Below are 14,216 nucleotides of genomic sequence, written 5' to 3'. Positions count from 1 at the left end.
TGTCCTGTTCAGCAGTTTCAACTACTGTTAAAGCCTGAACATCCTCATTCTCGGTATAATGTCACTTTCGTAGCCAAGCATACATATATATATATATATATATATATATATATATATATATATCATTGTTCATGTAATTTTGTTCCTTACTAAAAAGAGCAATAAAATCCAAGTAATTACATCAATGCAGACATCTATCTTGGCCAAACAATTTCTTGCTCCAATTAATTAACTTACTAGGTAGCTTTCAGAACACACAGTAAAACTTTAATAAACTGTTGTACTTAGGGAATAGGATATTGCAGGTAATTGAATTGTCTAATCAGAAGTTGAGCAGAAAGAATTCTAGATTTCAACCTTCATTGAAAATTATTTTTAAATAGTCAATGTAAAATTTCAGCTCAAGGGAGGATAGACTACTCCTCAGAATTACAATTTTACTGGGCAATAATGATCATTTAGGACTGATAGTCACAATGGTGCACATCAACACTCACTTTTCAGAGTAACAAAATGGAAATATTTCAAACTGTGGTTCAATTTAAAAGTACTTCCTAGATGTCATCATTCAAATGAATTGACATTAACCTGCTTGAGTTTTAGCCTCTAATCACCCCCAATTTAAATTAACAATAATATTTAAAATCTGTTATAGTATTTCAGTGAAGTAGAGTCTACTAAAATACTAACTAGCCCCTTACTTTTGGGAACAAATAAGAAACTGTAAAAAGATTTTACACATGGCAAGTGTTTAATCTCTCCCTACATAGGAACCAGATCCAGGGAAAGAGAAAGGGACTTAGATGAATGACTTGGACAAAATGCTACAGTTGTCAGAGCTGAGTCTGTTGTCCAGATTTCCACTATTAGAATTCATGGTTTGATCTACCTCACACATTGACAGTAAGTTATCTGAAGTTATATAGTTCTCTGCTCTCTCCCGATGTTCTAGATGAACTTAACTCTTTGCCTTAATTCAAAATTTGATTTCATTGGATAAAATAGAATGCTTATTTACTGTTGTTATTGTTTAGATTTTGATTTTCATTGTAATTATTATTTTATTAGTTATACAGAATTATGAGTTTTGTTATCATATACTCATATACAGAAATAACATATTTGATGACTTTTTACCCTTCATTACTCACTCTCTTCTTCTTCTGCCCCCTGATACCCTTCCTTTTGTCTGAGTCTTCCTATTACTTTCCTGCCATCTCTCTATTTTCTATTATTGTCAATTGTGCATATAAGACAAAATATACAATACTTCACTTAGTCTGACCTATTTTGAACTCCATCCATTTTCCTGGAAGTGGCATAATTTTATTCTCCTTTAAGGCAGAGTAATATTTCATCACTGTTGCTATTAACCAGCCTGGAGATGTAAATATTATTACAAAGTGCATCTTTAGATTTTCCGTAGTACTTCAACATAAAAAATGCCATTTACTATGCTGAAAACTGAAAGGAGTTATCTTTTATCTTAGAAGTGCATTGAAATGCAACTTTGAAAGATCATCTGTCTGCTATGTTCCATGGTTAATGTTCTTTGAAATGCAAATCCATTTTTTTTCCAGAACACATATTAGTGCTGAGAATTTCAGTATATGGAAATAAGTATTCTTGTTTTTTAAATATGACATTTCTTATTATTGGGAACTTTTTAATTCAGACTTATATGTAGGAATTCTACTTATCTATTTTGCTCAGAAACATGTCACTTTTAATTTCAAAATTAACATCAATGTGTTTTCTTGTCTTCTGAATATGTTTTCTTAAGTATACAAAGTCTAGATATTCAAATAATGTGAAAACATTGCTTTTTATAGGAAAATCTCCTTTCACCTTTGACAAAAGTGGTCTTAATTGAAAGTAGGAGTATATTAACTCATTTTGGTTGCTCTTTTCCTGGCCTGCTACCATAGTAGTTTCTTAATATAGCAATTTTTGAATACACAAATCTGCTAGATTTTTTCAGTAAAAGCTAGAGTGTGACTGAATGCTTTTAGCACAAAAAATTTGAAGTTGGAAATTTTAAAATACAGGATTTTATATTTGACTATGAAATGCACGAATAATTCTAGTTTGTCTTTTAAGTGTTCATCTTTTAATCTTTAATGTAAATACTAACTGATAAAATAGTCAAAAGCATAAAATTATAAGTTACTATTTTTGACCCTACATACAGAATTTCATGTTTTTGTTCTTAATTAATATATTTTATCATTGTCAAAGTATTCATAGTGAAATAATGAATAAAATAAGAAATTTTTGCCTTTGTAATGTTGAAAAAGAATGGAAAGATTCTCTAAATGTTATATAAATTAATTGCATTATATCAGATATTAACTATTGTCATGAATTGATTTTTTTTTTGTGCACTCCCACAAACTCATATGTTTGCAGCTACTCTTAACTGTGAAGGTGTTTGGAGGTAGGGTCACAAGAAAGCAACTAGTTCATGAGGCTAGAGCCCTCATAAATGGGAATAGTAAAAAAAGTCCCTCAAGAGCTTCCTTGCCTCTTACACAATGTGAGAATACAGTACAGTGTTGACTGACCACACAGCAGAAACAGTCCCTTATCAGATACCAAATATATCACTATCTTTCTCTTGTACTTCCACTGTACTTAGGAGAAATTTCTGTGGTTAGAAGCTACCTAGACTATGATGTTTCTATTATAGCAGCCTAAATGGAGTAAATCAAGTTTCTAGCAACTGATATTATAACTGACATGATTTTATCAATGGAGTATTCACATTTATATGATAATGAACAGTTATAATAAAGACACCATAATGCATTAGTGACAATATTCAAGGGAGAGTCACATTTTTCCTCAGATTTTTATTTACAAATATGTGGGTTATGAGGCAAAATGATTCACACAGACAATACCTCTTAAGTTGTTCCTGTTTCCCTTTGGCCCTATTCTGCAAAGACAGTCAGGCAATAAAAGCCAAAAAGAATTCCAGGTTAGGGCCAGAGTTATCTACACTAAAATTCCCCATGAGGAACTGTATAATGATGCAAATATTCTATATCTGTGCTCTTCAGTGGGTAGTCACTAGCCTGTCTCCGATGAAACCATGATACATTATTCTATGACTGAAGAAATTGAACTTTAATTATCAATAGCAGTATAAGACTAGGAATTACCATACTGCATAGCACACATCTAGATTTTTCATATAAATTAATGTCAACCAAGCAGAAAGGGGAAAGGGCATGGAGGGGGAGGATAGGGTTATCCAGATTCAATTTTCTTAGTTATGAATGAATTCCAATTTTCTTAGTTATGAATGAATTCTGTATTCCCTTACTCACTAGCTACATAGATTTAGACAAGTTATGTGACCTATATGAACTTTATTTTCCTCATTTGTAGACATACTGTAGAGGGTTCCTCTGACAACTTAACAAGGCAATGTAAGTGAGACACATAACATAGGTCTTGGAACACAGTAAGTACTCAAAACACCATGGATGATGCTACTGCATGATCAACTCTAAATCTTTAATTAATTTTAGTTTGTCCAAATAGTTTTAATGTCAATAGAAGCGTTTAAGTTTGTAGCAACTGAGAAAAAGGCAAAAGGTATAAAAGATTAAGTTTTAGGAGTTTCAGAAAATACTTCAACTCCATTGTCTCTCAGTTACATGTTATGCCAGGATGGAAATTTGGCAACTTCTTATCATGGAAGTATGGAATATTTTGATAAGAAACAACTGAAATGCAAGCAATCAATTAAAGATCTACAAGAAGTATATGAGTATCAATATGCTGTGGTAAAAGGAGTTCAAAATATGTACCAAGACAGGGAAAAGTATTTTAAGTCATTCTTTTATGATGCTCAACTGTAAATTTAGGTGCTTCTGTTATGTTTTTTTAGCAGCAATTGTCAGGCCTATCATTTGGTCTTTTGAGGATCAAGAGCTTCACTCCAGAGAGTACTGCATATACATCTAGTATTCTCCCCAAATTGATTTTGTTCTGAAGTATCAGAATTCCAAATTTTAGCCGAGTACATGTAAAACCTGCATAAAAATTAAAATTCCATATCTTCTCACAACTAATTGTGACCAATGGGACTAAGTCCTGATCAATGGTAGATTTATTGAGCATGCAACTTCTACGAATGCACTTAAAGAGAAAAGTTTGTCCTCTTTTCTGCTCCTTGCTAGCTGTAGTGCAGACATGATGGCTAGAGCAAGCTCTCTTGACCATGAGGCATGGCTTAACATAGAGGTCAGGAATAGAAGAGCTGCAAGATCAAGGAACTAGACCATCCCACCCCCACTATACCACTACCACCATACCACTTGTACACCTTTGCAATTTTAAATGCATTACAGAAACAATCTTGTTTAAGACACTTTTAAGATTTTCTGTAACTTGTAGCCAAACTTAATTCTATTTAATCATAGATTTTCAGTTTAGACAACATAAATTTATTTTTCTAGTGAACAAGAGGTCCAAGGCAGATTTGTTTTGGCTTAAATATTCTAAGTCAGGAATGCAGTGTCAGAATATACTCAAGAATTTTAGTGCACTCTGTGACTTACAGGATTCTAGGGACCAGTTAAAATTCAAATAGGTTGCTTAAGGCTATATGAATGGGGAATATCAGTAAAATGCATAATTCTCAATATTATGGAAAATGTATTATTCAGAGCATCAACATTCTGAACAGCAATAGAAATGCAAATGGAAAGCACTAAGTCCTACGTCTAAAATACATGCTTTACCCTTAGATATTGAAATTTATAAACCTATAATTATAGGCAAAAATGCATAGAGTTGTTTTCTACCAGTGTATGCTAGTTGACTTTTGAAAAACTATCTTTTGTAGAAAATCTGTTATTGGGCAAATAATGCACAATTTAGGATATGCATCCCTAACCAAAAATCTGAAACCTGAAGAATGGCATGTTGAAGCACTTTGGATTTCAGATTTTTTTTTTGCTTAACCTATAAATTTTATACAAATATTATGAAATAAAAATTTTAAGAAACTACAAAATCTGGACCAATTCTGTTTCCTAGCCTTTTAGATAAGGGATACTCAACCAGCACTTTATGGTAGCCTGGGAAAGAAAAGCAGGTAAAGTTTTACTAAGATTGCATCCTATTAGAATAAAAAATACTCCTTAGAGCTGTTTTTAAAGAATCAAGTGGCATTGCATTTTGAGAAAAGAAGAGGAATTAATCACAATTATTATTAGATCAACTTTGATAGAAATTCTAGAATTCAACAAATATTTGCTTTACTATTTTTATAGTAAGTATTTTGTTGTGCATAGGCACCAGTGCATATAAAATACCATTATGAAACAGAAATTTATGAAAATTCAGAGAGGTAAATGTTAAGGACTGACAAAAGTAGAAGTTTGTGTGTTATGGCACGTGTTAAATAACGGGACGTTTTTGCACAGACTTCAAATTTCTTTTTTTCTGTATAGTCATTTGGTTGGTTAAAACTGGCCTGGGAAATTTCCCAGAATTCATTTGACTACAAAAAGGAACAGAAGTTCTGTAGTCTGAAGGGATTTATACTTGAGGATACTCCAGTCAGCAGATGATTATACTGAGCATTCTGCAAGAAGAACACTTTTAAGTCTGCAGCTGCCTGGGAAAGCTTTACGCAGTGGAGTCTGGCCTTCAGCTGGAACACTTTCTTCACTACAGCACAACTGAAGGAACCTGACATAGTATACTTCAGGGCCAGACTGACTGGAGGTACAGAGGCAGTAAGTCAAGGGTCATGTCTCTTTTACTATTTTTTTTTTAAATTTGACCTTATAGAATTTCAAGGAAAAGTACTCCCATAGGCCAATAAAAAGAAATCAATAGTTTCCTCCAAATTAATACTGGATTTCTTGTTCAGATTCCAGTAATTTTCAAGAGACCTATGTGAATATTGACATTTCAACTATATAGACATAACTTTATATACTGTAGTAAAAGCATATTTATGTTGATTTATTTAAAAACTTCAATGAAGTGGCAATGCAGTTTAATCAAATACAACTTAATTGGGTTATGTTTGATTTAAAGTTTGAAAGCACTACGAGATTTATTAAAGGCTGAATTTAGAAAAGTTATGATCATTAAAAATTTACACTATGTGCTGAGGCTACAATTAGTTTAGTGGCAAATTTCCAAGCAGCAGACCTTTAAAAGACTAATTGTTGGTGACTCTGCACTGAGCAGGCCTTGACATTGACTTGCAAATACCAATGTAGAGCATAGCCCAGAGCCTTAACAAGAGCTGGCTAAGATCGTAAAGATTTAGAGAACATGTTTGCATTTTTAGAAACCCACTCCCCATCAGTTTTTTCTAGGTATGCCAATATATTCCAAATACAGTATGTTATACTCCACTATGAAACTCAAAAATGCAATTAATGAGAGAAAGAAGGCTTATCTCCAAAAATAAATTGTTCAGGCTTATCTTAGACAATTTTGCATTTTGCCAGGAAGCCTTGGTAAGTTTTTCTTGAGATGAGTACAAATTTACTGAGTGATAGAGGATTTGGGAATGACATAAAGAGAAGAAATGCTTTATCAAGGTTGATGCAAATTTCCTATGACTTAGAAATTATTTTCTAATTTTCAGGATTAGAAGAGACATCATATCTCTTGAAAATCCGTACTGTCAAAGAGAGTAGCCACTCGTCTTATATGACAAACAAGAACTTCAAAATAGCTACATCTGAGGGACTGTGCTTTTAAATAATTTAAGATAATCTTAAATACTCATATGTTTCAAGTGATTTCTACACTGAATAGTGAAGATCTGGTGGACTGATTAAATTTTATTTCTTTTTCAAGACTACTTCATAAGCAGTGACACAAAGATGCGTTCCTCAAAACCTACATTATCTTAAATGATAGCCTCTAGACACATGTGACTACTGAATAAATAAAATATGGCTAGTGCAAATTGACATAGGCTACAAATATAAAATATACATTAGATTTCCTTTGTCAAAATAAAAAGGTACTGTATCTCATCAACATTTTAATATTACTTGGTTAAATGATAAATGTTTTTATTTAAGAGAAAAAAAGAAATGGAAAAGAAAAACAAAAAGCAAAAAAGACAGCAACAACAACAAACCCAAAACAATAACAAGATAAGTTTTCAAAATAAGATGATAGGAATTTCACATTAGTTGTTACATTGCATATTGTTATCTTCAAAGCAGTTGCTTAGATTACTGAATATCAACATGCAAAATCAATCTAATCATATGAGAATTAACTGATCTTTTCTAAGAACTAATAAATCAATACATAGTCATCTTAGCTGTCCTACACACACACACACACACACACACACACACACACACACACACATACACACACACACAAATTTATATAGTTTTCCTTTTTCCGTTTTTTCCTCCTTTCCCCATTACCAGTTACTTTTTACCTGTGATCAGTTTCTTATCCTTACACACTATGCATTGTGGGTTTTGGATCTTACTTGCTCTTTCAGTTTCTTGCACTAGAGAGACAATTGATATTTACACATGTAAACTTGATTTATTTGACTTACAAGTATTGTGTCAAGTTGTGCCCATTTACCTAGAAAGGTCTTGGTGCAGTCTTTTTTATAGCTATTACTCCACTGTATAAAAATAACCATATCTTTTTTATCCATTCCTCAGTTGATGGGCATTTAGGTTGTTTCCAAGACTTGGCTATTACAAATTGTGCTGCTATTAAACATGTGTGCACACATACCACTGTGGTATGATGTTTTCAATATTTCTAGGCATATGCCCAGAAGTAGGAGAGCTATGTCACAAGGAAACTGCAATACTAGAGTTTTGAGGAACCTTCACATTGATTTCCACAGTGGATGCACCAGTCCATAACTTCCACCAACAATGGAAAAGAGTTCCTTTTTCTCCACAGCCACTCTAGCACTTGTTATTGGTTGATTTCTTGATCTTGGCAGGTCCTTTTTTTAGTGAGATGGAATTTCAGTGTTGTTTTAATTTACATTTCTTAAGCACAATGATACCAAACATTTTTTTCATATATTTATTTGTAATTTGTATTTCTTCATCTGAGAAGTCTGTATTCATCTCAGATACCCATTTTTTGATTTGGTCCTTGAATATTGAGGGTCTGATTTTTTTCAAATCTTTATATGTTTGTTACAGAAATCTTTTGTCTGAGGCACAGTTGGCTAAGATATTTTCCCTTGTCACTATGTTGGAGATTCCTTTTGACATGAAAAAACTTTTTAATAAGATGAGATCCTATTTGTTAATTCTGGGATGTATTTCCCATGCACTTTGATTATTTTCATGAACTCCCAGTGTATCTTTTTGTCTTTAAGATCTGTATCTATTTCTCTTCCAGGAGAGTTAGTGTTTCTCTTTTCATATTTAGATTTTTATCCATTTTGACTTTAGTGCATGATAATAGATGTGGGCCTAGTTTTAGCTTTCAGCACAGGGAAAGCCACTGGTTCCAGCACTAATTAAATAGACTATCTTTCTTCCAGTGAACACATTTGGCTCCTTTGTTAAAGATGAGATGGCTGAGTTTGTTTGTCATTATGGCTGTACCTTCTAAACATTCAATTGGTCTTCAGGTATGTTTATATTCCAGTACCATACTGAGTTTATCACAGTAGCTTTGTAGCATAATTTCAAGTCAGGGATTGTGATGCCATCTGTCTTGCCATTGCTACCCAGAACTGCTGTGGCTACTCTAGATCTATTCTGGTTTGAAATGAATTTTAGGAATGATTTCACTAGATCTGAGAGGAATGCTAATAGTATTTTGATTGGAATTGCATTCAATCTACATAACAATTTTTGGAGAATGACCATTTTCGCAATGTTTGTTCTTCCTATCCATGAACAAGGAAGCACTTTCCATTTTATGAGATTGTGTTCGATTTCTTTTTTCTGAGCACTGCCATTTTCACTGAATAGATCTTTTACTTCCTTTGTTAGACTGATTCCTAAGTATTTCATTTTTTTCAATGCTACTGTGAAAGGTATGGTTTCTCTTATCTGTCTCTCAGTGAGTTTGTTGTGTATAGAAATGCAATTGATTTTTGAGTGTTGATATTGTATCCAGCTATATGACTGAATTTGGTTATTATGTGTATAAGTCTTTCAATAGAGTTTGGGGGTCTTCTATGTAGAGTATAATGGCTTCTGAAAATAATGATCATTCAACTTCTTTTCCTATCCTTATTCCTTTACTTTTTCTCTCTTGTCTAATTGCTCTGGCTATTATTTCCAGCACTATATGAATAGCAGTGGTGATAATAGACATTGCCTTGTTTTTGATTTTAGAATAAAAGCTTTCAGTTTTTTACCATTTACTGTGATGCTGGCTATTGGTTTGACATTGATGGCTTTTATCAGATTGAGGTAAAGACCATCAATTTCAATTTTCTGTTAGGTTATTATCATGAATTAGTGTTGGTTTTTGTCAAAAGCTTTTTATGCATCTATTGAAATGATTGTGATTCTTATCTTTGGCTCTACTGCGATGGTGGTATTACATTTATTGATTTGCATATGTTGAACCATCCCTGCATTCCTGGGATAAATCCCACTTGGTCATGGTGTATGATCTACTTAATGACTTGCTGCTTTCTGCTTGCCAGTATTTAATTGAGAATTTTTGCATCTATGTTCATTAGGGAGATTGGCTTGTAGTTCTCTTTTTCAGTTGAGTCTTTCTCTGGTTTTAGTATTAGGGTGATACTTGCTTCCAAGAATGTGTTAGGGAGAATGGCTTCCCTTTCAATGTCATTGAAGAGTTTGAGGAGTGTTGGTATTAGGTGTCCCTTGAATTTCTTGTAGAATTCATCAATGAATCCATCAAGACCTGGGCTTTTCTTTGTTGGTAAGGTTGTAATTGCATTTTCAATTTCATTAATTGAAATTGGGTTATGGAGAAGTTTTACCTCTCTTTGACCTAACTTTGGTAATTCATATGTTTCTAGGCAACTGTTCTATTCTTCCATGTTATCAAAATTATGAAAATAAGGATTTTTGAATAAAGTATTGATGATCTTCTGTATTTCCCTAAAAGGTCTGTAGTGATTCCACTCTTTTCATTCTTTACTACATGAATTGAGTTTTTCTTTTCTTTTTAAATAAAGTTGGCTAGGTGCTTATTAATTTTATATATTCTTTCAAAGAACCAACTCTTTTTAATTCATTGATTCTTTGTATGGTTTTCTTAGTCTCTAGTGCACTGATTTCTGCTCTGACCTTTATAATTTCCTCCCTTCTTTGGGCTCTGGGCTTGACTTGCTCGTCTTCTTTCTAGATGTTTGAGGTGTAGCTTCAAGTTGTTTATTTGTCTTCCTTCTGTTTTTCTGATGTGGGAATTCTCTGCAATAAATTTCCCTTTGAAGCCTGCTTTCATTGCATCCCACAGGTTCTGGTAAATTGTATTTGTAATTTCATTTGCTTATAGATATTGTTTAATTCTTTAATTTTCTCTGTCATCCATTAATTTTTCAGGAGTGTATTATTTAATTTCCACGTGTTTATGGAGTCTTTGCAGTTACTTTTGTCATTAATTTCTCGTTTAATGGCACTATGATCAGGCAATATGCATGGGATTATTTCAGTTCTTTTCACTTAAGCACATTCTATGCACTAGCATATGGCTATTTTATAGAATGTCCCATTTGAAGCTGAGAATGTGTATTTTGATGTTGTGTGGAACACTCTGTACATATCTATTAATACCATTTGTAAACAAGTTTTAGTTCTGTTATTCCTTTACTGAATTTTTTTGTCTAATTGATCTATCTTTGTCAGTGGGGGGGGGGTAAGTACTCCCATTATAATAACTGTGTTACTGCTTATTTAGTTTGTTCCCTTTTATTAATATTTGTTTTATATAGCTGAGTGCTTCCATATTGGCTGCATATATATTTATGATTGTTATCCTTTCCTCTCAAAATTTTCTCATAATCAGTATGTAGTGACCTTCTTCATCACCTTTGTTCATTCTTAAAGTTTACATTATCTGCAACCAGAATAGCTACCATTGCTTTTTTGTTTCTGTTGAATGAAGTATCGCTTTCCATCCTTAGATTTTTAGTATGTAAATTTTCTTTTAGGTTAAATTGGTTTCTTGTATACAGCATATTATTGGATGGTGTTTCTTAATCCATTATTCCAGTCTGTTTACTTTAATTGGGGAAATAAGACCATTTATATTACTGGTTATAAGTTTTATATATCAGCTTGTTTTTGTCATGTTGTCTTTCTAATGCTGGCTCTTTATATTTGCTTTCTGTTTATTTGTTTGGGATGGTTGGTTTTTTTTGTTTGTTTGTTTGTTTGTTTGTTTGTTTTCTGTTAGTCTTTGGTGGGGGGGGATGTTTGGGAGCTCAAACTCATGACCTAGGGCTTACCTTCTCTTGGTGTTCTTGAAGTCATAGTTATTGCTATGTCTATCTAGAATATTTTTCAGTAATTTTTTAATCGGTACTAGGTATCGAACTCATGACCGCCTGCTTGCAAGGCAGGTGCTTATGCCACTGAGCTAAATCCCCAGCCCATTTTTCAGTATTCTTTGCAGGGTTAGTTTGATGATCATGAAATTCTTCACATGTTCTTTTCCATGGAAGTATCTCATTTCTTCATCAGTTTTGCACATTGTTTTTTTGGTACCAGGGATTGAATTCATAATCTCGCACCTGCCAGGCAGGCACTTGTGCCACTGAGTTATATCCCCAGGTCCTCTCGATCAATTTTGAAGGATAGTTTTGCAGGGTACATCAGTCTGTGTTGGAAGTTATTTCCCTTTAGTGTTTAAAATATTTCACTCTATGTTCTTCTTGACATCATTATTTGTGTTGAGAAGTAAGCTGCTGTTTTTCTGATGGATTTTCTTTATGGGCGATTTGTTTCTTTTTCTAACAGCTTTTACTATTTGGTTCATATGCTGAACTTCTGGGATGTTGATTATTATATGCCTGGTTGTAGATTTATTTTAGTTATGGCTGGTTGGAGTTCAATATGCTTCATTTATCTAAATGTCAGTTTCCTTTCCCATGTTTGGGAAATTTTCTGCCTTTAGTTCTGTAAATCGCATTTTTACATCATTTGTGTTGTTACCTTTTTTGTTTACACCTATCAAGTTTATGTTTTTATTTATCTTTGGCATCATCTTGCAACTCTTGAATTATTATTTCCTGATCCTTTGTTATTTTTAAAAGATCTTTCATTTCCTTTTAACTACCTGCAATCTTGTCTTCAAGGTAAGAAAGTCTATCTTCACATTCATTCAGTTAGTTTTTCCAGCTTTTGTTGGAATTTTTGATTTCTTGGATATCTCTTTCAATCTGTTTCTTACATTCTATTCTTTCTTATATTGTTATTTCAAGGTTTCCACTGTTTGTAGTGTTCCTCTATTTTTTTCAACTATGTCTTCCTTAGATGTGTTCAGCATTTCTTTCATTACATCTATCATTTCTTGTTTTACCTGGGAGATTATTTCTGATCTGAGTTCCTTTGCAGCTTCTTGGAGTTGTTTCTTTACATTAGTTGATATCATTTCAGAAGTTATGGGGTTTGTGGTTCACATTTTCTTTTATGTTTACTTCTAGGCTTGTTTGGAATGGGCTGGTGGTTTGAGATTGCATTTTGCACTTGCATTTTGTCATTTTCCTCTATTCCTCTCAGGTAACCAAATGCAAAGTATCTGTTGTTTCCTGGGTTGAGAATAGCTGCCTGTATTGGAGGTACTTTCCCCAGATGAGTGGGGGTTGTTAGGCGGTATTACAAGGTCCCCAGTGGCACTTGGAGGCTCCCCAAATGAGAGTAGTACACTGTGTGGAACTTCAGCAAACCCCACATGAAACATCGAAGCTCCCCAGCTGCTTGAGGTTGCTGGATAGGTCTCTACCAGGTTCTGATTGGTGTACCAAGGCTGAACAGCTACATGGAACATGTTGTGCAGGCCTTCAGCTCTCACCATGCAGTACACCAGAGCTCCCCAGCTATTTGAAGTCACTGGGTGGGGTCCAATCAGGACCCAAGCAATATACCAAATCTCCCCTGCTGATGGGTGATGCTGTGCAGGGCCCTACCAGGTTTTGAGTGAGGCTACATGGCTAGGTGGAGTTCACTCTGTAGGCCTTCAGCTCATGCCACTCGGTGTAATGTAAATAGTCTTCTTTTGTGATTTGTGTTGATCCCTGTTTTTTTTTGTTGTTGTTGTTGTTGACACGTATCAGTTTTATAATATTTCTATTTGTATCTTCTTGCAGCTGTTGAATTGTTTCTTTGTTCCTTGTTATTTTTAAAGATCGTTTCTTTCAAGACTGTAATATTACATTCTGTCTTCAAGGTCTGAGAGTCTATCTTTTTCTACAAGCAGTTTTGCCAGCCTTCAATGGAATTTTTATTTTCCTGAATATCCCTTTGAATCTGTTTCATGCATTCTAATTTTGTCTTAAATTGTTCATTCAAGGTTCCCATCATTTTCTTATGTTCTTGTATTTTTAAACTACATTTTCTTTAGATACACTTAATGCTTCTTTCATACTGTTTGTCTTTTTTTTTTTTTTTTTTTTTTTTTTTACCCAGGAGATTTTTTCTGATCTGAGTTCCTTTATAACTTCATGGTGTTGTTTCTTTACTTTGGTTGCTATCATTTTAGCAAGTTCATTTTTGTGATTTCCAACATGTTCCATTTCAGTGTCTCCTGGGTTTATTCTCAGTGGATTGGAGGACTGAGAGTGCATCTTGCTTCTTTGTTTTGTCATCTTCCTCTGACACCTGTGTGGCTTGCTAGGCACCCTCCTGATGGATTGCACTGAGATGCTTGGCTGGGCAGAGCTTTGATACCCCAATACCACGTGGTTCACCTGGGTGCACCCCTGAGCTCTAGTCCAAGAGCCTAGTGCTGTTATGGGAAGATCTCAAAATGGATTTAGCTCAGTGGCTCAAACACTTGCCTGGTAAACATGAGGTCATGAATTTGACCCCTGATACAAAAAAAAAAAATCCCACAAAAAATTCTCTTTTTTTCTCTCTTCTTTGTTGATGGGTACCTAGGCTGAGTTCATACCTTGGCTATTGTGAATAGTTCCACAATAAACATGAATTTCTGTTGTGTATACTGTCTTCATTTTTTGCAATTGGATATAGTATATCTGAATCATATGTTAATTCTATTTTTAATTTCTTGAGAAACTT

The 14,216-nt window shown here is 33.7% G+C and overlaps 2 protein-coding genes across 2 annotated transcripts in view; both read right to left on the bottom strand.

The window, feature by feature from the left end:
* The window catches only part of Il1rapl2 (interleukin 1 receptor accessory protein like 2), a 1,287,414-nt gene that overhangs the window by 785,113 nt on the left and 488,085 nt on the right, over window positions 1-14,216 (bottom strand). The gene's annotated exons all lie outside the window — the stretch shown is intronic.
* LOC100734443 (guanine nucleotide-binding protein G(I)/G(S)/G(O) subunit gamma-5-like) lies at window positions 5,519-5,769 on the bottom strand. Its single transcript, XM_063245624.1, has one exon. It carries the CDS (start codon window positions 5,714-5,716, stop codon window positions 5,519-5,521), a length of 198 nt encoding a protein of 65 aa, XP_063101694.1. The 5' UTR covers window positions 5,717-5,769.

The sequence above is a fragment of the Cavia porcellus genome, unplaced genomic scaffold, assembly GCF_034190915.1.
Source record: "Cavia porcellus strain 051 isolate PalLab524CR breed Dunkin Hartley unplaced genomic scaffold, mCavPor4.1 scaffold_3, whole genome shotgun sequence".
Taxonomy (NCBI): Eukaryota; Metazoa; Chordata; class Mammalia; order Rodentia; family Caviidae; genus Cavia; species Cavia porcellus.
This window is presented reverse-complemented; position numbering and strand designations above follow the sequence as displayed.

Excerpts from the sequence above, each read along its gene's own strand:
- LOC100734443 (XM_063245624.1), bottom strand. The coding sequence starts at position 5,716 with ATGTCAGGTTCCTTCAGTTGTGCTGTAGTGAAGAAAGTGTTCCAGCTG.